The 22,591-nt window shown below is 37.6% G+C and overlaps 1 protein-coding gene across 2 annotated transcripts in view; it reads right to left on the reverse strand.

Moving 5' to 3' along the window:
- OLA1 (Obg like ATPase 1) overlaps nt 1-22,591 on the reverse strand; it is a 96,470-nt gene that overhangs the window by 65,732 nt on the left and 8,147 nt on the right. For both annotated transcript variants that reach the window (XM_071562439.1, XM_071562438.1), the window contains exon 4: nt 18,606-18,733. In XM_071562439.1, the coding sequence (XP_071418540.1) occupies nt 18,606-18,733 (128 nt within the window). The remainder of the gene's footprint in view (nt 1-18,605; nt 18,734-22,591) is intronic.

Raw genomic sequence — 22,591 nt, forward strand, 5'->3', positions numbered from 1 at the left:
CAGTTAGTTTTGTGCTCACATGCAGGCACAGGATAGGGCACAAGCAAAGCCCCGTGGCCAGCACCAAATGGGTGCTGGGCTGCCTGTCTCAGCGGTGTTGCCTCAGCTCCAGTCACTGTAAGCTGGCAATAGTATGCACACCTCTGAAGCTGTTTTTTTAATTTTCAAATCCTACAGATTTAATGCTTAAAAAGAGGTACGCTCAAATTCTCGGAGTTCTCTACATATGTCAGTATGAACACTTTTATCATGCAGCAAAGAAGTCAAGCAGGCCACCAGGAATTGCCTTTTAGCATGAGGAAACATGGATCTTAAAACATTTCTTCTCTGATAAAAAACTAAATGTATTTTAAATTCAAACATTTCAAATTGAAAAACAATCAGTACTAATGTCATTATCCTTCATTTGACCACTGCCTTTTTAAACATAACTACCACAACATTTTTAATAGGTTGTTATACAAACTGTCAAGGCAGTGAGACACTTTCAGAAAACACTGACATAGACAATGTTGATTCCTAATTCCAGCACACACCACCTTCTGTTCTGCGTCTGGTTTGACACCGGTCTTATTTTCCTGATAAAATAAGCCTAAAAGTCATTCTTAGACAGAATGAAGACCCTCTCCACCTCAAAACACTCAAACTCTCCAGAAGAAAAGGACCATGCTGTATCACGCTTTGACAATTTTTGAAGCCTCTGAAGCAAGTCCTTGTCCATCTGCACTTCAATCTATAAAAATACTTTCATCCAATTATTGTAGCAAGGTTCCTTGCAATTTTCCCACAAAAGCTATCATGTAGCATTTGTCTTCAACCTTGTCTATCCTGAAGGGGCCATAATTCTTACAAGAAAAGACAGAACTACTCTAGGGCTCCTAACACTAGTAGACTCTCAGTAGATGCTGAACCACAATACTTAAATGTCTTCACAGTAGATGAAAGATGACAAAAAAACCCAAACCAAATTTCAAAGGACATGAAAAGGGTATATGCAGTATTTAAGCATTTACATAGATGCCTCTAACACTACTGCTATAGATACTTCCCTGAACAGCAAGTCAAGCACCACCACCCCCTCCAGGAAGCTTCACTCAGCCTACAGCCTGCTCACCCTTTGCCCGCAGGAACAGCTGCCAGGAGCAAGGCTGAGGACAGAACTGTCCTGGAAGACTTCGTGTCATCTGCTAGTTCAAGGAGGAGAATCTGACACAAAGGAAGATCTCTTGAGAGTTACATCCCACTTTTCAATAACCTTATGATTCCAAGCCTGTTTAACTTTGTTATACAGATACTGTTCACAGTTTAATTTTTCTCTTTTTGTAACAAACCCAATAAAGAATATTTTATGCCTTCTTTACATAATGTAATGTTCTAATCTAAATTGGATCAAGGATTAAAAAAAAAATCTGTATCACGCAACACAGAATGAAAATGTTACCCACCCAAGATTTATTCTTTTTCATTGGGCAGGAAAACTGACGCTCATACCTTATGAAAATACCACGCATAAACTTAAAAAAGGTTAGAAACACACCACAAATCAATAAGAGACTTTTTCTGCTACAAAAAAAAAAACAAAGTGAAGAAAGCATAGCTGCTGCAATGGTATAAAAATAATGAAAACAGGCTGCATTTTACTTTCAGCTAGCCACTGTTACCATGTTGCCTAAATGCTTATTTTTCAAACAATTTGTTTTTAAGAAAATTTTCTGAGATTTTATGAAGTACTACTGCAGAAGAGAGAAACTTCCAAGAAGCTACAAAGCTCTTAAGTTTCTGTTTTGACATTTATTTAATAGTACACACATATAGAAAACCTTTTTCTTTAAATAAACTGGTAAGAAGTATAGCTAAGGAAAGACACGTTAAGTGAACAGAAGATGGATTACCCTTGACTATGCTTTCCCGTTTACTGAAAAATCAGAACTCTGATCACAGAGTTTCTCTGTGGTTTGCTGATTACTAACATTAAAAAATGTTCTCTGAGTTATTTGAATCATCTGTCTCTTTACAATGTGCTTTCAGTTACTTGTTTTCAATTTACAACACAACATTGCTGATAACATTACAGTGTTCCTCCTCCTAAGAGAGGCTTTAGAGCCTGTTCGCATTCCCCAGGAAGACACCACTGCACTCTCAGATGCAGCTCCATCTGCCCAACACTGCAACCCCCAAGCCCAGCTTGACCATCTACTCACACCATCAAGATTTTAAAGCTGGTGGCACGTGATATAGAAAAAGTATTTATGTATTCAAAATGCATCTTATAAGTAATATTTTCCCTTACCAAAGATTTCCAAAAGGTTCTTTCTTCTCAAACATGCTGAATATTTTATCCTAGTTATGTGGAAATATTCCTATGCAGTGCTTCTGTAGCACAGAATTATTGCACTTCCACATAATTTGCATGTTCTGAAACAAAGAAGTTACTTGTTCTCCAAAGCAAAGTTTAATACACAGAAAAAAAGAAAAACAAAACATAACTTCCCACTGATTTTAAGGGTGAGATTTGAAATTGTTTTGTGCTAACTAATCAAATTCCACCAAATTTAACATTTCAATTTAAAGCAATTTTCCTACAGCTGCAGCGGTCCAAAAGATATCTTTCCAGTCCAAAAGCTTTTAGCTTTCTGAGACTGCAAACAAATTATTTTTGCTCATATTTTCCCTCCTCTAGTACAATAAATTAACAACATTCTAGTAAATAGCCCCACTGACGTACAAACTCCTGTTAACCAACATCACCCTCCTAATACAGAGCAAGAAAACAAAACGTAGGAAGGCAAAATACCTCAAACCAACAAACCATGTGCAGAGGCATTCTGAAAAAAAACATAAAATCCATAAACAGAAAGAGATGAAAGTGTAACTTGAGGTTTTTAGCTGACAAAGACAGTATTTCTCTCCAGCAGGGAGGGAATTTGGATGTCACTTATGAGAACCAGATGAAGGGACATGAAGAAAACTCTCTGTGTGTGACTGCGACACACAGGCTGGGAGCTCTGGTGGTCTGTACCAGCCTGTCCATCCATAGGTGGCTCAGTCAGCCTGAAGGCACTTTCCAGACAGGCAGTGCCTGACAGCCCCGCGGGCTCCTGGCATCACCCCTCCAGAGAATCCCACGTTCCCTCTCCCAAACATGGCCCAACGTGTCCCCAGCACAGGAGAACAGAGCTGAAACAGAGGAAGCCATCGAGCCTGCAGCAGAGAAGAGCAGGCTCGGGGCACACGGGAGAGGCTCGAGCACCATAAGCTGATCCCTTCACTCAGGGATACAGACGCATCCACAGGGCACAAATATGAGAACCACACTGTACATATCCAGACCCCACCAGCATACACTCTGCTCATGGACTTAATCATTCCCTTAATCCATCAAACAGCAAGCTGCACATTTCCATCTACAGCAAGAGTAGGACAAGCTGAAAAACATTTGCCTGAAACAGTGATGGATTAGAAAAATCAAGACTATGATGCATTTACCTTTGGAAGTGTCTAATCCATCATAATATTCAACAACAACACTCAAATGCAACAGCCAAACTATCATGACAACATTACACTCACCACAAGGGAGGAAAATGAAAATCATTAATATCTAACACTTCCTAAAAAAGTATAGGGCTTCATTAAAAACAAATTATCGAATATTCTGGATGTTTTCTTCTTCTGTTAATAATACTGCTGAGGTTTAGTGAGCAAGACAACTGCAAAGCTGAGTAGCCAATTCAACTGGCAGTATCCTTGCTCTGCCAGGTGTATGCCCACTGCACTCTCCAGCTCCAACAACAGCTGAAGCAAGTCCAAGAACACTGCAACACTTCTCCGTAAGGGAAAATACAGGCACACAACAAAACACCCCAATTACTTAAAGTGTGCAACTGCATCCATAATACTCAAAACTACTCAGAATGAAAAACATACAAAGAGGGAAAAATTAAATTTAAACAAGGGTACCACTATTGTTCTTTCATTTCAGTATGGGACAAATCAACTACAAGGAAATATTCTCTATTTTCGTAAGAAGAATGCGTATTTATAAATGATGAATTAACTCATACACTAAATTATTCATTTTATGTGGCACACCCACATTAATGTCAGTCCGCAAATGTAATCAATACAGAAGAGGGGAGGGTATTTATTTTGGAGGGGTTTTTCTAAATATAAACCAATTAGTTTAGGCTCAGACCAACACATCTTTATTTGCACTGAACAGAACTTGACTGCAATTCATAGAATTTGAATCACAGTATGAGTAAACAGAAGAATTGCACCCTTGGAAAGGATGCAGAAGTACTTTATAAAAGGTCACTTTTGTTCTCTCTCCCTACTTACATACACATTACACCAAAAATGACAACAGGAAAGCATACAAAAGGATGACACCAAGAAACAGCAGTTTGCCAGTTAGCAGCCTAAAATGATGTTTAAATAATAAAAATATCTTAATAAAGTGAATGCTGTTAATGGCTTATCAGTTTAAACAGAATCATATTCTTATCAAAGCCACTGTACAGGAAGAGACTATATGACTACAATTGCATTTTTTAACACAATTTTACTTTAGTCTTTAGCCAGCATTTACATCCATTTAATATCCCAGTTCCTACAGAATTATTGTTGGAACAGTGCTGTAGTCATTATTTGACTGTAAGCTACTTTTGACTTTATTTTTATCTAAATCTCTAACTTGCAGTATTCCTCAGAAGGGTAAGTTACCAGGCCAATGTGAAAGAACACAGAAGTCAAATATTTATGCTCCTGTCTCAGTTCTGCTGGCCTAAGGAGGGGTGACTGCTAAAGGCAGCCTTTAATGCTCCAGGACTGGTATGCTGTCACAGAGATTTTATCACAGACTGAGTAAAGGCAGTAATTCCTGCACACAAATTAATATGGAATTACCCAACTGTCATGTATTCCTTACAAAACCAGAGCAATTTAATATATAAATCAGCAACAGTGAAGCTTAGTTATAATCTTATTTCTTCAAATGGGAATTATGTCTCACATAACTTTAAGTACATAGAAATTCTGACGAGATGATAAGCCTTTCCTAAGGTTATGTGAAAAAAGACAGGCCTGTTGCATACTTAACCAACATATCAAAAACTATGCTGATTTTACCTGCTTGATGGAACTTTCCACAAAAAACACCCTTTACTAAACACTAAAGAATTTGAGGAGGGGGCAGTAGATTTTCCATGAATTTCTACAGCACTGAATATCTGCTTTAACACAAGGAAAACAATATTAAGAAATCAGAACCCAGTCACATGCAAATTCTTCCCATTCACTTTGAAGTGGAAAGGTATGTAAATAAAGGAAAAATAAAGCCCTAACAGAGGAATAGAACATCACAGATTAGGTATTTCCAACAGAGAAAGCCATTCAGTAGGTATCTGTACAGTCCCTAATATAGGAGGGTCAGAGTCAGAAAAACGTGCCTTGGTTTGGGGTTTTATTTTAAACCATGCAAACAACAACTATTCTGTTCATGTCAAAACGTGTTCATATGGAACAAAACATCTCCTGCAGTCCAGATCACTTCACTGCGAGGCTTTTTTCTCTGTGGCAATATCATCATTTCACGTTAATTTGCTAGTTGAAAAAAAAAAAACCTGAAGCCTAGCATGTATTTTTATCTACGTGTTAAAAAAAATACAAGAAAAGCTTTCCATAATGGAGAAGGGAGGAGGAATGGAAGGGCTGGGAGACAAGAACAGGACACAAAAAAACACCTTTTCCGAAGATTGTTCCAGGCAAAAAGGACATGTCATGTTAAACAGTAGTCAATAGCTGTATACAACCAGTAAACAAATTCAGCTCTGTGAAAAAAGAACTACATCACCATTTAGTGGTTGCAATTTAGATTATTCTAGCGTGTAATACTTTAATTGTATAAAACAAAGCTGATGTCACAAACACAAAAGAACTTCTTGCAAAGCAAGCACCACAAGTAATTTTTATGCTGCCACTGATGGCTGACAAGTGATGAGCACTTTGTTCAAATTCACACACTTACACATCGAAGGCAACAGGTGGCTTATAAAAAGAAAACACTGAGAGCTTTTTAACTCTTCATTATCAAAATTTTTATAATATGTTTTATCATAATGACTAAACAATCTCTACAAATAAAAGCTCAACATACTAACTGCAAAGATGAACTATGGCTCAGCGAAAATTATCCATCTTTTGCTAAAAGCAGAAACTGAGGTAAGACTGAGGGAAGGTTCTGGATCCCATTGACTTGAGCTCTGCCTACACTCACAATGTTTTGTAATTGCACAAAGCACTCAAAATTTAAACAGTACCTTGTGATACATTAATCAAATCAATTTAAGACAAGAAATTTTATATTTTCTTGCTGACTGTATTTTCTATACCATATCAAACAATAGCTGGATATTGTAGCACCACAGGAAGGAAATTTCTATTTTCAGGTCTTGAAACCAACTGAAAGTGATGCGTGTCAGTTGTAGCTCAACGCAGTTTTGCACCAAGAGTGGCACTACAGAAATGAAGGGGGTTTTTCTAAATACTGCACAGTCCAGTGAACAGTTTGGTTTTCTTTAAGCACACAGAGTTACAAAAAAAAATAACCAATTAAAACATCTACACTACCATGAATGCAGGAAAATACTTCACATTCACATTTAAGTGCAAGACTTCCAAAATAAACTATAAACACACAGATAATCCAGATCAAAAATTTAAAAATAAAATAAGATAATCTAGAATGGTATTGACTGATTTAGTTACATATTTAAAAAACTGCAAGACAAGTTGAGAAGACAAAAATGCAATGAGCATACCATAAAAAGCTTTATATTCTGCCTTGTAATTAAACTATGAAATTATCACCTGATTAAAACATTTTAGTGTTTGCTGGTTTGGGCAAACTAAACTCACCAAGATACCAGATTTTTTTCTCTACGTGGTAATTTTACCGTGCCATCCCTAACAATTAAAAAATATGACACATCAGTATTTCTTGTCTGTACACTACAAACACATATATATAAACACACAATTTCTATGATGTTCACTAGATTAATGTTTCTTCTTTATAACACCTCAGAGCAGCCCAACCCAGAGTCTTAAACTGCCTGTCTTTCAGATTCCCCCTGCTTCTTTCCCTATTTTCTCTCAAAGCAAGCCATCCCTCTCAGGTAGGCTGCATTCCTGTAGTTCTACATTCTCCCCCTTCTGCAACTCTCACACACTTGACTTCCCATTCTTACTGCTATTTAGTTTTGAGACATCAATTTTCACATCAAATTACCAAAGCTGGGGGCATAAAAATATTCAATAAGCATCATGGAACTGATGATATCTCAGTAACAGCTATCTAGGTAAACACTAAAACACAAACATATTTTTGAAGTTTAACTAGTAAAGTGAGCTTGAGGCACAGCAGCTTATCTGCCATCATCCTTATTGGGAGAAAAACCTGTATGATGGGACAGGGGGGTGGAAATGAAGCAGGCAGCAAGAAGGAAGAAGAGTGTGCTTGATTTTGTAAAGAAAGTCTTTTAACTTTAATAGAAAAGAAATTAAACATGTAATACCTCAATACTCCAAAAATTAATTATGTAGCTAAGGATAAACACTAAGGTTCTGAAGAATCTTCTTGCTGTTTTACCAGCAAGAGATGAAACTCCACTTTTACTGCAAAACTCAAATTAAGAACCCAAAGCAGCATTTGTGAGGTATTTCACAAGAACACATAGTTGGATTGGTAACTCATGTATTTTGTTAGTTGTCTGCAGGCACTGAGGCTTCAGGGTGTCCTTTGAGTCTGGATACTCCCTGGCATCAAATCCAAAACGAGTTTTCAAAGCATCTCCAGCAACTACTGCTGACAAACATCGAGCACTCAAATCCAGCATGGTGCTAATCCTGTTCTTCCACACAAGATTTCAGAATAAAAATACATCCTGAAATACACAAAAGAAATAGCAGGGAGAAATCCGAGAGGAGCAAATGCAAGAGTGACAAGTTCCAAACAGAAAAAAAAACCAGGCCATGAGAATTTCTGCTGAGATGCAGATGCCTTGAAAACTGATTAATTTAAGATCACCTCTAAAACCAAGCAGGAAAGCAAAACATCTTCAGCCAATGTGAAGCTGGGCTTCATCAGGATGGAAGAGGATATTTGGAAAGCATATTGAAAATGTAACAACTTCCTTAGTTCAAGGCTCCCCAAAAGAAGTCAGCAGACTTCCACATCAGTACTTTTGCATTACAACAGCATAAAGGCACATCTGCAAACAAACAGTGCATCTCACTAATATCTCAGCATAAATAACAATCATCAGAAATTCAGATTTCCTCAGACTCCAGTGGACAACATGCAAGGTTTGAAACAAAACATCTCTAAGTCTTGTAGACTTGGAAGAAAAAAAAGGGATGCAAGTGGTATCACATATTTCTTATTTGCCTATGCTTTTTACAAATGTTTTTCAATTTACCAATCTCAGCCTAATGCTCCCTCAGCTGGAACACCATGACTGTTTGCTGCATTACATGTTAAATCTGATTAGAGAAATTACCTATTTTTAAAGTAACCCAGCAAGAAGAATATGGTTATTTTTAAAAAACAAAAGCCCTTTTACTACATGGTTCCACAATCAGTTCCAACAGCACAGGAGAAAGCAGCAGCATATAGAAGAGAAAGGTGTTGGGATATGGAGCTGCTTCAGCTCTCAAAAGACATGCATATCCAGTGCACAAGTCTTGGTACAAAGTATGACTTGGAAAGGGACAGACACCTATTTGTATAAAAAATGGCATTTTGGTCATTTTGGAAACCAGATCTTTTCCAATAAATAGCAATTCTGAAAGAAAACTGAACCAGAGGGTTTTTTGTTAGTTTATTAAACACTCTCATAGGCAAAGAAAAAGGAAGGAACTCCAAATGGACACCCCAAGGATCTCAGACAGATTTGACACATAACAAAAAGGAGGCATATTTTAATTAAGTCTTACAACAGCGTATCTTAACCAACCTAGTACCCTTGTTTAGTTTCTCTAGGATAACTAACTTATAGCTATAAAAACACACCCAAAGGCAGGTTCCTCCTGGTCTTCATTTGCAGTATTTGCTCCACCATTCAGTACACAGCAATCATGTACATCACAGAAATACCAATACAACAAATTCAGACAATTAGGGAGAATTTAATTCATACATTCTGAGAGTGGGCCAGAAGACCTAAAAGAAGATAAAGTGCATTCAAAACAATTTGCAAGTATAAAGCTCACAGTAAACATAAACACAATGAATGTATGTCCAATGATGCACACACATGTTAAAAGAATATGAGTTGAACACATGGCAAAATACTTTTTAATAAAATAAAATAAGCCAGCACAAAAAAAGCCAGCTCTTCTTCACAGGCACTTCAAATATATTTTATCCCTTCTTCAACTGGATTACTGTCTTTACGGTTTTTTTCCTTAAAATTCTTAGACTTTAGTTCCTATTCAAAGAGAGGAAGATAAATTTCCATAGTAACTTGGTTCCTCGCCTCAAGGTACTAAAAGCTACAGTACTTGTATACCTAGCAGGAGCCAAAGCACTGGCTCCCCCATCACCTGGACATCACCACTCCCACAGATGATGCACTGCAACCACTTTTGCAACTGCTCCCTGTCTAATTTAATATGAAGTCACATCAGCCTCAGAAATAATTACATCAGCTCATTTGATTTGACACACTTGCACACTTGCCAAATTCAACTCTGGAGCAATGAGGGAAGACAACAAAGAACCCCTGAACACCAACAGTTAACTCCTTGATGTTTACAAACCCAACACAGGCCCATGCCCTCAGCTGTGTCAGGAAGCACAGCCATCTATGTTTAAATTGGAAGTGCTTCTAAGGACCTGTTCTAAAGTTTTTCTTAAAACTCTGAATTAAAAAACAAACAAACAAACCAAAAAAAGGCACAAAAAGCCACAACAAAAAGCAATTAACTCCCTATTATCATTTGAGAAAGCAACTTTCTGAAAGGAATGCTAAAATATTCTCAGTTTACAGACCACTCACCTTTCTCATTCAATCACTGCAGCTAATTAAAGTGAAAGCCACTTACCTTTTTTGGTTCCTACAGTCTTTCAAAGAACTCTTATTTTACCTTTCCTGAGGTAGCCTTCCTCCAACCAAAGGAAAACAGGTTTTCATATTCCGTATAAGCAAAAAATAACTACCACCACCACCCCAAAATCAAACCAAACCAGAATCAAAAGACAAAATCCATCTGCAACATTTTCCCCGTCAAGCTTTCAAGAAAGTTCATGGAACAGCAACCAAAAAATTACTAATAAAGTATTAAACTACCACTGTCTTTAAAAAGCCAGGACACCCTACCCTAAGTGTAGGTTACCCTACACTAAAGACTCCCACTCAAACATGTATTTCAGAAGCAGTCACCTGAACTCCCCAATACTATCAAACATTGACAATTTCTTCAAAGTACTACAAACTCATCTGCATTGCCTAAATAGCAATTATACACTGCCAAACCACACACAGAATTATAATAAAAGTAGTTGTAGGTCAAACAATAGCAATGAATCAGTAAAGATAGCCTGCCTGGTCTTTATTCTCAGGGGAGGGGGGAGCTTAGTGGTCAAGTACTTTATGACTCACAGTACAGTATATTAGAAAGTTTCTATGTATTCTTTAGAATTGAGAGATTGCCCTTGCAGCTCAGTAGGCAGCTCTCCTGCTTCTGGCCTACGAGGTCATAGCTTTAAGTCCCTGCTGAGGAAACTTAACAAGTTCCATCTATAAATAGAATGGCATTAGATGCTGCTACTCCAGCAAGGGTGGTGGCCTTCAGACAAGAAATTTTTATGTTTTCATCTGTTCTGATATGAAAAAGAAACTGGACATAGAGAAGCACAGAGTATTATGCTAAAGATGAATGACAAAGTGGACTCCAAAATCCACTGTAACTTCAATTAGTGTGAGACTAACAATTCTAGTATTATCAAACTTCAATAATGGTTAGAGAAGACTGCAAGAACACTAATTTTCCTTCTCAAGAGATAATTAACTAAAATTACAGACTTCACAATAATTGAGGCTGAAAAGAAACCTCCTAGGTACTACACAATCAAAATTCAGCTTGTGACATCAAGAGGCAACCTCAACATAAAACAAACTTCAGAGTGTCTGATTAGTTACAAGATGTTTGAGCATTCACAGCTCTCATTCGTTCTCAAGAAGTATATGCTTGAAAGACATTTATTTAATTACCAGGGATTAAAATTATATTACTCTGCAAAGTATAAATTTTTGCTTCTAATATCCATATATTTGGGGATGCTTATTCATTTCTCAGAACAATAATTAGTTGTGAGAAATTTGAAAACAAAGCCTATTTAAAATCCTTACCTGAGTTTATTTGTGCTTTAAACTGTAGTTACCTGGCCTTAGAGGAGTATGGATTAAAGCTCTGGTATCACTTTCACTCAGCCTGGCAATGTAATTTACTGCTCAATAAAGACAAAGGCTAACTCACTACAGCGATGACAATTTTCCAGCACTTTTTTCCCAGTCTGCACCCATGTGCCCAGGAAAATAAATTCACTCCTCTGCAGGAAACAAAGCCACAAACAGCACACTGCAAACAGCTTCGAGGTACAAACCCATGTACTTGGTCACTACATGCATACCCAAAGGAAAGAAACACTAGCAATAAAACAGAAGATGAGGGTGATTTTACAGTGTGATTTCCTGAATCTCAAACACACTAATATGACGCTGAAGAATGGCAGGTCTTGCAAAATTCTTCTGCAGTTGTTCAGCTCACGAGGTTATTGCCTTTCCTGTAATTATCTTCTTGCCCAAGTGAAAAATCTGATCAGTTGAAAGTTTTCTGCAGCTGGCCAAATTAAACTAGTTGACCCTGCACTGGCACTAATCTATCGAACAGGATGCTGGTGTACAAAATTACTCCCTCCATCTTGCAGGTTTAGCTTTCAAGGTAGTACTAGTTCAAACTGTGTATCTGAAGATTCACAAGAATTCCATCTTGGTCCTTTAACTCCACTATCAGCATTTTGGACAATAACACTACTGTGCAAAGCACACACAAGATTCCTTTCTGCTTTTCAGATGCTTCTACAAAGTAGACTGCATCAACAGACAAGTGCTTTTGAGCATCAGCCTTCATTCTAGGTCTCTTCTCATGCTATTGTATTGAAGAGTAGGCACATGAGAAAAGACAACAACCATTGCAACGCCTGTTCTTGCTTGTAATCTACTCCTGTTCATTCACATCCACTGTCCCTGCTGCTGGTGCTGCACTAACACTCCAATCCTATGTGGTTATTTCTCAAGAAGCTTCTTTGAGGAGGTGTCTGTACAAACATTTCTTCTCTCTACCAACAGTATTTCTGAGCAGAAAGTCTGCTGTGCTTCCACCCTTGGAACCAGCAAGAAAAATCCAACAGCACTAGACAGCACTAGTTCTCCAAGATGGCTCAAGGCTAGTACATGACACTAATGACAACTACATTTCCCTGCAACAAATCTTGTGTCAAGGCAGCACTTCTCGAAAATCAGTCTTCCATGTCTCACTGCCTCTTCAAATCCCTTTTGTACTGGGTACTTTGGGGGTTTGGGTGTTGTTGGGTTTTTTTGCCTCAAACAGAATTCTGTGTCCAAATGAAAAAAAAAAGAAAAAAAGCTTTATTCAAACATGCTTCCTTTTCACAGAATCACAGAATATGCTGAGTTGGAAGGGGCCCACACACACCATCGAGTCCAGCCCTTAGCCCCACACAGGATCATGCCCAAGAGTCACACAATTTTCATTTATTTGTATGAATCTCCATAAATATTGTTATTAGTCTCCCTTCAAGGTGGTGGGCTTAGTGTCTCAATGCTGAGAAGTAAAATTCAAAGACAGGTATAACATGGCCTGAGACAAATTGCCTCTATTTTTTTTCTGTGACCTGATACTCTGAAATTGCAACTTACAACGCAAAAATAGTCTTATTAACATAAACTACTTCACTTTTGATGATAACTCTGTGATCACAAAAATCCCCTATGCAAAGCCTTTTTTTCAAACAAAACACTGTACAATATTTTATAAAAAAAAGAAGCAAACAAAAAACCCACCAACAAACCAAAAAACCCGAGCATCAGGTTAATACACAGCCACAACAGCCACTTTAATTTGAAACCCTTCACAGTGTCTGGATTTAATATGTAGAAGTCACTGTGCCTAACTAAAAGTTTAGATGAACTATGAGCCACTCCAAATATTTTGTTAAACTTTAATTTAGTTATTCTAAAGAAGGAAGAGAAAATCTCAACAATAATCATCTACTCAATAGCATATAGCAATACATCTTGATTGTGTAACACTACCAAGTTTAATATGTGCTAACTATTTTTAAATTTTGTTAGCTCAGCAGTGAAAGGTTTGTAACTGAGTGACCCTTTTTTAACAGGTGGCAACTACATTTAGTAATATAAACCAAAACCAAAGTATCTTCAAAAAATAGAACCAAAATATGTCAAAGACAATAAATTTTCTGTAATTCAAGGTGAATTCTGACACATTATAAAAATGAAAAAATAGCTTCAGATATTAGAAGTGACATAGCAAAGGTACAGCTGCATAAACAGAGCCACTGTGACTCAATTAACAGAACACACACACTGAAGGGATGAGATGTAACTCCTGCTTTGTTCACTGAAATGCTGGGGCAGTGAGTGTGGCTAAATGATACCCTCATATGCCTCCTCTCTGCAGTAGTCAAGATTCCAGGAGCAGCAATGATTTCTTCTTAGAGAACATGGGGGGAAAAATGCATCATGCCTCAACTATATAAAAACTACAGAATGATTAGCATCTTAATACAGAAAATACAGGTTTATAGAAAGTCAAAAAGTTAAGCAAAAAAAAAGAAGATGTATCTTATTTAATTTATTGCTGTGAGTGCCCCCAAAACAGGAAAAATCAGAAATCCCTTTGGCATCAAGTTTAATAATTTTGTTATCATTTCTTTGATTTTTACAGGCAAATCAACACACTGGCAGTATTACCATGAGTTACCATTAACCATGATGATAAAATAATAGTCAACTTGATTTTAAATGCTGAGCAAACTTCAGTACAAATGCTGTCAAACTCAGTTTTGATAAGTGCTTATTTCAAATAAGAATAAACTACACTCAGCTGAGGTGATTCATACCTATCGAAGCTTTAAATAATGATAAACAGGTTTAGAAGTTACAAGGGAGTGTGCTAAATATTTCTAGTTTAAACAGACACAAAACTGGAGTAAATGCAATTAAAGCTTTCTAGGAACCAACTCACATTGCCCACACCAGTCACTTCTGTCAGACTGCAGGGGATGTTCAGCTTCATGGTTCTTTCACTCTTCGCATAAAGAACAAGATTTCACGGATTATCAGTTTCCAAACTCCCCATCCTGCTGCTAAAAGGCAGCTGCAGCTTCTCTGCTGTGAAGTCAGAGCCCTTCCAGGCAGAGCAGGAGCCTCCCGCCCTTACCTGCCTGCACCCCCCAACACTGTGTCACCGAGGGCAGCTCACATGTCCCTCTGCAGCACTGGCACACCGGTGATGGCACACGGGTGATGGCAGCTCACATGTCCCTCTGCAGCACTGGCACACGGGTGATGGCACACGGGTGAGCTCCCAAGTTCTTCCACAAACACTGTGTCACCTGCCCTACTTCTAACACTGGGCATCCAATCCTGGATTTTTTTTATTAATTGAAAAGGAGCATTTGACAGCAAAGTACTTTTACAGACAAAGGTCTTCCCCATTTCTGTGACTTTGAAGAGAAAGACTGGATTTCATTAAAGAAACTAAAAATAAGAGAAAAATGTGGAACATATTTTCTAGAAAACCAGGACTGCAGGACATCAATGAGAAGAGAAACTCAAAAACATGAAGAGCTCTGGCTATTTAGCAGCCAGTACATTCAAAAACTTGACAGAGCTATAGCAAGGACTAAATACTGACATCTACCACTCTTTTCACTGAAGCATTGTTTAAAAGTAACTTGTAAATTTACACTTGTAACAAGGTGGCCATTTATAGTTCACCATACAAAGAAAGTAATTTTCTACAAGTACTTGTGACTGATCTGCCATAAAAGTTGAAAGGTGGTTAAAGCCATTAAACTTGGGAAGAAACACTATCAGAACCTTCAAACAGCCTGCCTTCTGTCACCACAAAAACATTGCTGCCTCAGTAGAAACCGTAATACACTTGAAACACAGAACTGCCAGAAATGTTCCAAATTAAACAGTGAAACTTGGAAGATGAACAAAGCTGTAACTACCTTAAAGCACATGTCAGGTTACTACGGCACTACTGCTGTAGACACCACTACCCAGGACATGCAATCACTTAAAATTAAATTCCCCATTCACTCAGCCAATAAGTAAGCAAGTATATCTGTCTAAGGTTTTGATGACTGGATTTGGCCAAAGGTAAGTTCTACCCCTATCCCTAAGAAATTGGGTTAACATCTGAAATTTTTCTTTTTAAGTGTACGGAGACCAAATGGTTTAGTTTAAATACAAGTAAATAATTTTCAGTTTGCGCACATTAACAGAAACAGAATCTACAGAAAGTATCAAACACTAAGAATGGACTGCTCTATTCTATATAAGAAAACTTAATCACTTTGTTGAACAAAGAGAATCTGATTCATACTGTTACTAATTATGTACCAAAATACACTGGTGTGCAACAAACTTACTTCTCCTTTTTCTTGTCTTATTACCCACCATGTGCTGTCCTCACAGACCTTGCCCGTTACTTTGCATATATTAAAATTTACTTTAGACATAAAAACAATGTTTTTATTGATTCAATGAGTACATGTCTCTCAGGGAAAATAACAGTCTACCAAGAACACGGAAATTTGAAAGCTGAAAATACACTGTCATTTTAAGGTGGGAGTATTCTCTTGTTTTAAATGAAGTAAGGGAAGTAGAGTATTAGCCACATGGAAACCATTTTCATTTCTCCTCAGCTTTATGACATGCAAGAAACAGTTTGGGTAGACACCACACAGAACTTCCACCGTTCCAACAAAAATGTATTATGATTACTTTGAAAGTACTGCAGCTGCAGCTCACCTGTGTGCCCTGTGGTGGATGAACTGATAGGCCACAGCCTTCTTCAAAAGCCATCTCGTAACACACAGAGGTAGCAACAGAGTATTCTGTTATGGCAACTAAATAACCGCAAATAAACCTCCTCACTTAAAGAAAACACAGTTCAACACATCCTCAATGAACTAAGAAAACAGGATCAAAACCTTTAGTCTGGGACTATAAACACCTTTGGTGAGATACTCTGGCTCATACTCAACAAAAGCTTTCCACTCCTAGCAAGCCACTTCCTTGCCTATCGTTACCTTAATTAATACAATGGGAGTTAATTCTCACACTCTTTCTGCAAAAATACCAACTGAACAAAGCTAAGTCAAACAAGCCTTTCTTCAATACACTCAGGCATGCAGACCTTGACGTTTACAGCACAAATCCCACAATGACCTGACTTCCTGACTGGCATTCATCAATAAGAAAAAGATCAATTTTGGAAAGGACTCTGCTTCCCAAGCCAGCCATCACCATGGGCAGCAGTAGTGCACATGACAACAGCATAAGGACAGGGAGCAACAGTTTCAGTACTCAAAGGTGAAGATTTGTTCCAGAGCTAATCAAAGCCTTAGTGAAAACAAACACTAAATTTTTCATGCTTTGAAAACACACAGTTTCCCAGATCACTGCTTAGTACAGGTCTTCTTACGAACACTTTATTATTCTCATCTTCTCTTCATTTTCAGCAACAGCTCCTTTCCAGCCTGCTGGCATACACACCTCACTTCCTAGACCACTGCCTATTTCCCTTGGAACAGGAGCAGCCTGTCTTGGTCCCACGTCAGTTTCTACATGGCTGCAGAGGTTCGGTATTCAGTGCCCACCTCCCAGGCTGAAAACTGACAGCTGCTCTCAGGTTCACAAAGACACACAGTCCATTAAGAACTTGGACCAAACCCTGGTGAAAGGGAACAAAGGAGCTTCACCCTCCCAGGATCAAGGATTTACAAAAGCAGTTCAGGTAGTTTCTATAATCCAACAGAAATCATGCAAGCTCCAGACATGACATACTCATTGGAAAAAATGTTGGCAGGTGGATGGGTGTAAAAACATTACAGCATATAAAAAGGCTTACACATTTTTATAATACAGGTTAGCATGGTGTATTGAAAACTTCAGTGAGTTATAGGCTTTAACTAGAGTTTATGTTGCATAACTAATAGATTATTTTAAAAAAAATTTATTTGCCAGAGTGCTATTACTAATTTTCAGTACCAAATCTTCAATAATTTAGTACTCTGGGGAAAGTAGAACTACTGTGCCTTTTACGGGGGTAACAAAAAGTGATTTTACATCGCTCAAGTACAATGAGCTTTATTATTAGCTGCTTTATTATCCCTAAGCAGTATTTTGAAAGAGCTTTGTGTTTATTAGGCAATCAACACCCACAACAGTTGTCTCATTACAATCCCTAATGAAAAATACAAATAGTATTTTCTCTTATAACAGCTACCTGAAGCAAATGTCTAAGGTTATTCAACATTATAGATTAAAAAGCATCTCCTCCACTGGCTATTGTATCAACCCATTCCTTAGCAAGCATTTATGATACAAGTATCAAAACAGAGTAAGTATAAAAGTTTATCAAACATGGCAAAACAGTATCAATCCCAGGATAGCAATGGATTTGAAGAAATTCATCTCTAACTCACCCTTTTTCTAGTGTTACTGTAGGAACGACTCTTGGGTAATTATAAATATTTAAAATATACTGATGTCTTACTATACTAATATTGGCTTTGTTTTAGAAACACCCTGCCCACAGAACTTTTTGCTCCAATCACCAAATAAAAAGTTTTGGGTTTTTTTATTTTGTTTTACAAACCAACATACACTTTCAACAAGATTTTAAGTGCCAAGGTTGTAAGTGCTGTTATATGACTCTGAGGGCCAGTTCTGCATCACGGTAATAGATGACTAAAGGGAATCAAAATCCTTGGTCTAACTCAGCCATGTTCAGAATTCACACAGAGGAAGAGGTGTAAGGGGGTGTTCAAGACTCAATATGAGTCACACAGACATCAGGAAAAGGAAAAAAGTGAGGCTTGCCCAGTGAGGAAAAGAATCCCAGAGTCTGCTACTAACTCCACATTTTCATTTTCTACTTTCATTTCATCCTTTTATTATCACATTAATTCCTCCTCTTTTATGAAACTAAACAAATAAACTGTCCTGCAATGCTGGCAAAAGAAAATAACAAAACATTGCTGCAGATTTCCAAAAACCCAGTTCTTTTGTAAGTCTTCAGTACAATGATAATGAAGAAAGGCAGAGGATGGAATTGTCTTGGTTGGACAAACCCAAAATCTGATGACTTTGAATTGAATGGTTAAAATTGCAATGGCTCTTTGCTCCACAATTATTAATTAGAGTACAAAAATGCTGTCCTTGAGCTAGAGAAAACAGATAAACAAGTTTACATACGCATCAGATGAAAGATCCCATCGCAGGCATTAATATGAGACAAGAAGGAATTTCCTAAGCCTTGTCCGGTGTGGGCTCCTTTCACAAGGCCAGCAATATCCACCACATTCAGAAAAGCTGGGATTTTGCTGAAATATAAAAGTTAAAAGTTCCATTACTGAAGCATATTAGCCAAAACTTTTGGCAGAAAAATAAACTCAGAACATGAAAACCCAACATTTCTTTTTTCTAGAACAAGTTGAACAGCATGGCATGGAACGCTTAAGACAAAATTCCCCCCTTCCCATGTGAAACATCCATTCTCTAATTTCTCTGTAAATATTTACACAAAATTAAGTAAACTAGTTTTGAAGTGTGGAACTATACAGACAACTATACAATAATCAACCAGGCCTGGAACATGGGGCATAAAGTCTGTCACATGTAATGCACAGTTTTCACAGCACCAAAGGGATGAATGGGACACACCAACAGCCACTGCTCTCTGCTATCACATACCTCTAAGGTTACCATTCAGTAAGTTATGCAACTTTCTCAGAAGGCAACTGCATTTTTTTAATACAGTGGTGCTTAAAACTAACAGTGATCAGACTTATGCAAATAATTTGAAAGAAAGCAGAAAACAAGTTAAGATGAAGCTGGTATTATGATGCAGAGCACAGTGAACACCAAAGGGTTAAACAGACATGACCACATGACATTTTATACAGCAATAACAGAATAGTCAGGAAGTTCAAATTAGCTGAGAAAAAAATGGAAAAAAGCTTTTAAAGTTATGGGAAATGCATATAGAAATTTATAAACTGTGAACTCTATCCTCTGCAAATTCTCAAGTTGTTTTAAAGTGAGCAAATACCTTAACAGGCATTAATGTTTTCAAGTATACTCTAAACCAAATCACTTCTCAAAATTCATCTTGTTCAGTAAAAAAAAATAAAACACAAACTTTTTGATAAGGTGTTGGCTAAAAGTACCTTCACATGGTCTATGCAAATGACAACAGCATCACAGAGACACCAATGCAAAGGGTGTGACTTGTACTCTGAAGTCTGCAGGAATTTACAGTGCCAATTTGTAAAGCAGCAAGTGTAGTGTCTTATGATGAGTGTTGTGCCTTAGGGTGAGTGTTCTTGAAGGTGAGATTCAAATCTAAAGATACAAATTCTGTGGTCTTTTCCAAAGACCCACCTTTGTAGTGCTGCTCACAGACAGAAGCAACCACTAAGGTGGGAATGAGGGCTAGGGATGACCCAGCCAGTGAAGTCCTGAACAGCGCTACACAGAAACCTTCTCTGAGCAGCATGACCCTTCTAAAGTCTTTATTGTCCACACCCAGCCGAGCTTTACTTTTTTGTGTGTGATAACTTACTGATAAAAACATTTGTTTTTCCAAATATTGAAATATTTGACAGCATGACTGCTGTCAATTCTGTAACAGCAGGAAACTCCACCGGCATCAGAAAACAACTTCTCTTTTTAACCCAGTGCCTGGTAAGGCAGCTACGGCCCAGACAGAAGGAAATGTAGTTATGGAATTCTATGATCATTGTCTGTGCATTAGAGTAATGGGTTTAGGTAGAAAAAACATATTTCTAACTTTTTTTCTCAGTGCTATCCCACTTTCATGTGACTACAAAGGGCACAACATATGGTATAATATCAGCAGAAGTACTTCCTGACTTCAAATTAACTCCCTAATTTGGGAAGACATGATCCCCTAGAGTCTGTCTTTGTATGGAATATCAATTATTTCTGGAAGACTGGTGACCTAAAAGTTTTGTTTTCAATCTTGCTCTAATACTTTCCAAGAAAAATTATTTCTCCCAAGTAAAATAATTTCACAAGATCTGGACAAAATCTTTTTTTTTTTAATTTTTGCTTCCAAGGTGAAATTCAAAGTATTACTAAACCTGTCAGGGTAATAAATTAGGAACTTAATGACATGTTTCATGCCATTAATACCCTTGCAATGTACTTAGAAAGAAGCATGAACATAACACAGTATTCTGAAGGGTGATTTTGAAAAAATACGCAAGAAAATATTTACAACATAGTACAAGTTACTTAAATTTAGGTACACAACATGTTGACTTTAAGCTTTAAACTCCACCAAGCCTATGAAGAGAAGGGCCCATCCTTGGGAAGGCAGTGTCGTGTGCTGCATGTTAATGCTGTGGAATGCAGTAGAAAAAAACATGATAAAAGAACATTCTGAAGTAAATCAATTTTGCAAATTTCTCAGTTCTGTCCCACTATGGTTTTCTCAGCAAACTATCTTTTTTTTTAACTACCAGTACACAAACTGAGAAACAAAAAATCCTTATTTAAGGGCACTATCCAGAGTAACTCACATTCTGAAGACAGAAGCCAGTAACTTAATAGATTTATTAATAGATAAATCTATTTATTAATAGATAAACCCAGTCATTCCTTTAGCCTGACACAAACGCAGAGCTAACATACTTCAGAAGAAACATCAGCAACTTCCCAGCCAGAATTGTTAGAACTCCTCGCTTTTTGACACCTAACTCAAAGTTTTTTAAGACAGAAAAACACCATTCTTTAAAGGACTTCTCCATTGTCATTTTAAACTTTGGTTTAAGAAAAACAAAGGTGGTGTTAGAAATGTTGTATGCTCCACTCTCATCTTTCTAGTAGGATTAACTTCCTGACCAGGCATCAGAACAATTCACACTTTCCCTACAAAGATGCCACATTAAGAGCAAGACAGAGACCTTCATATGCAGATGGCCACTTCAGCACCAGATTCAACCTCATTTGCCAGACAATGGAAAGAAAACCCCAGCACATTTATTTCACAGCTGACTAACACAAGCAAGAGACCTTTGAAGTATCCGCATTTCCCATAGGCTTTCTCACCTTCACTTCGAATACCACACAGTTAACATTCCAAACAGATCAAAACTATCCCAACTAGTAGTCTCTTTCCTAGGTCTAAATCAATGTTTCATCATAGAAAGATGAACAGAGCAGACAAAGGCACAAGCTGTTCACACTTGCCTGTACTCTGAAGGAAAAAGAGTAATCATGAAACTAAATAAATGGGAAACACTGCACAGAATGGCAGGAAAGTACCATATATCTCCAATATGGTTTATTAAAGACTTAACTGGATTGTTCTATTTTTTTAACTTGTCCTCTAAACAAATGAATTTCCATTTCTTAAGATTCGTTAGTCAGCATTAGCATAATGTCACTGAGTCTCAAATGATCATCAGGAACAGGTGGCATCGACTGATCATTTGTACAAATCAGTGCAACACCAACCTACCACAAAGCATGTCACAGGAATTTATAACATGAAACAGAATACCCAATCCAGAAGTATCTGTATACTTCAACCACAGGTATAATCCTTGAGCAAGGATTTTTCCCCTCAGAAAGGCAGCAGCGGTGGGTTTGTGTTAGTGCACCACCTTCACTGTGTGGGCGACTGTGCAGTCAAGAGCACAAGACTCACTGGGCCAGACAAAGGCAGTGGTTAGGGCATTTATTCAGGAATAAAACACTGATAGATCCATAGGGCTACACACTTTACAGTGGATGAGGCCTATTTTTCACCAACTTTGTCTCAAATTTCATTTCCAACTTCAATCCAAACCAGTTATTTCAACAGGCAAGAGGAGTTCTTTTTACCTGACCTGTTTGCCCAGTACAACAATTCTGAATGGTACAATGCAACCAGTTACCTTTTTGTTTCTAATATGCCCACACATACAATAGCTCTAATTTGCTGTGCATTTTTCCCCCCAAAATTCAAGGGGAAGAGGCACACATTTATTTCTTCAGTTTCCACTAGTAATTGCTTTGTTGAAAACACTCGCAGTCAGCATGCTCTGCAGCTCTGACTTCAACTGAAACAGGATAACCAAAATGCTGTTTCTCTCCCTCGATTTTTACACTTCAAAGTTGCCATAATCTCTCTTCTCCAATGAAAACAAAACCCCACTAGTTTCTCTGCACCA

This window comes from Pithys albifrons, chromosome 8 (assembly GCF_047495875.1).
Source record: "Pithys albifrons albifrons isolate INPA30051 chromosome 8, PitAlb_v1, whole genome shotgun sequence".
In the NCBI taxonomy this organism is placed as follows: Eukaryota; Metazoa; Chordata; class Aves; order Passeriformes; family Thamnophilidae; genus Pithys; species Pithys albifrons.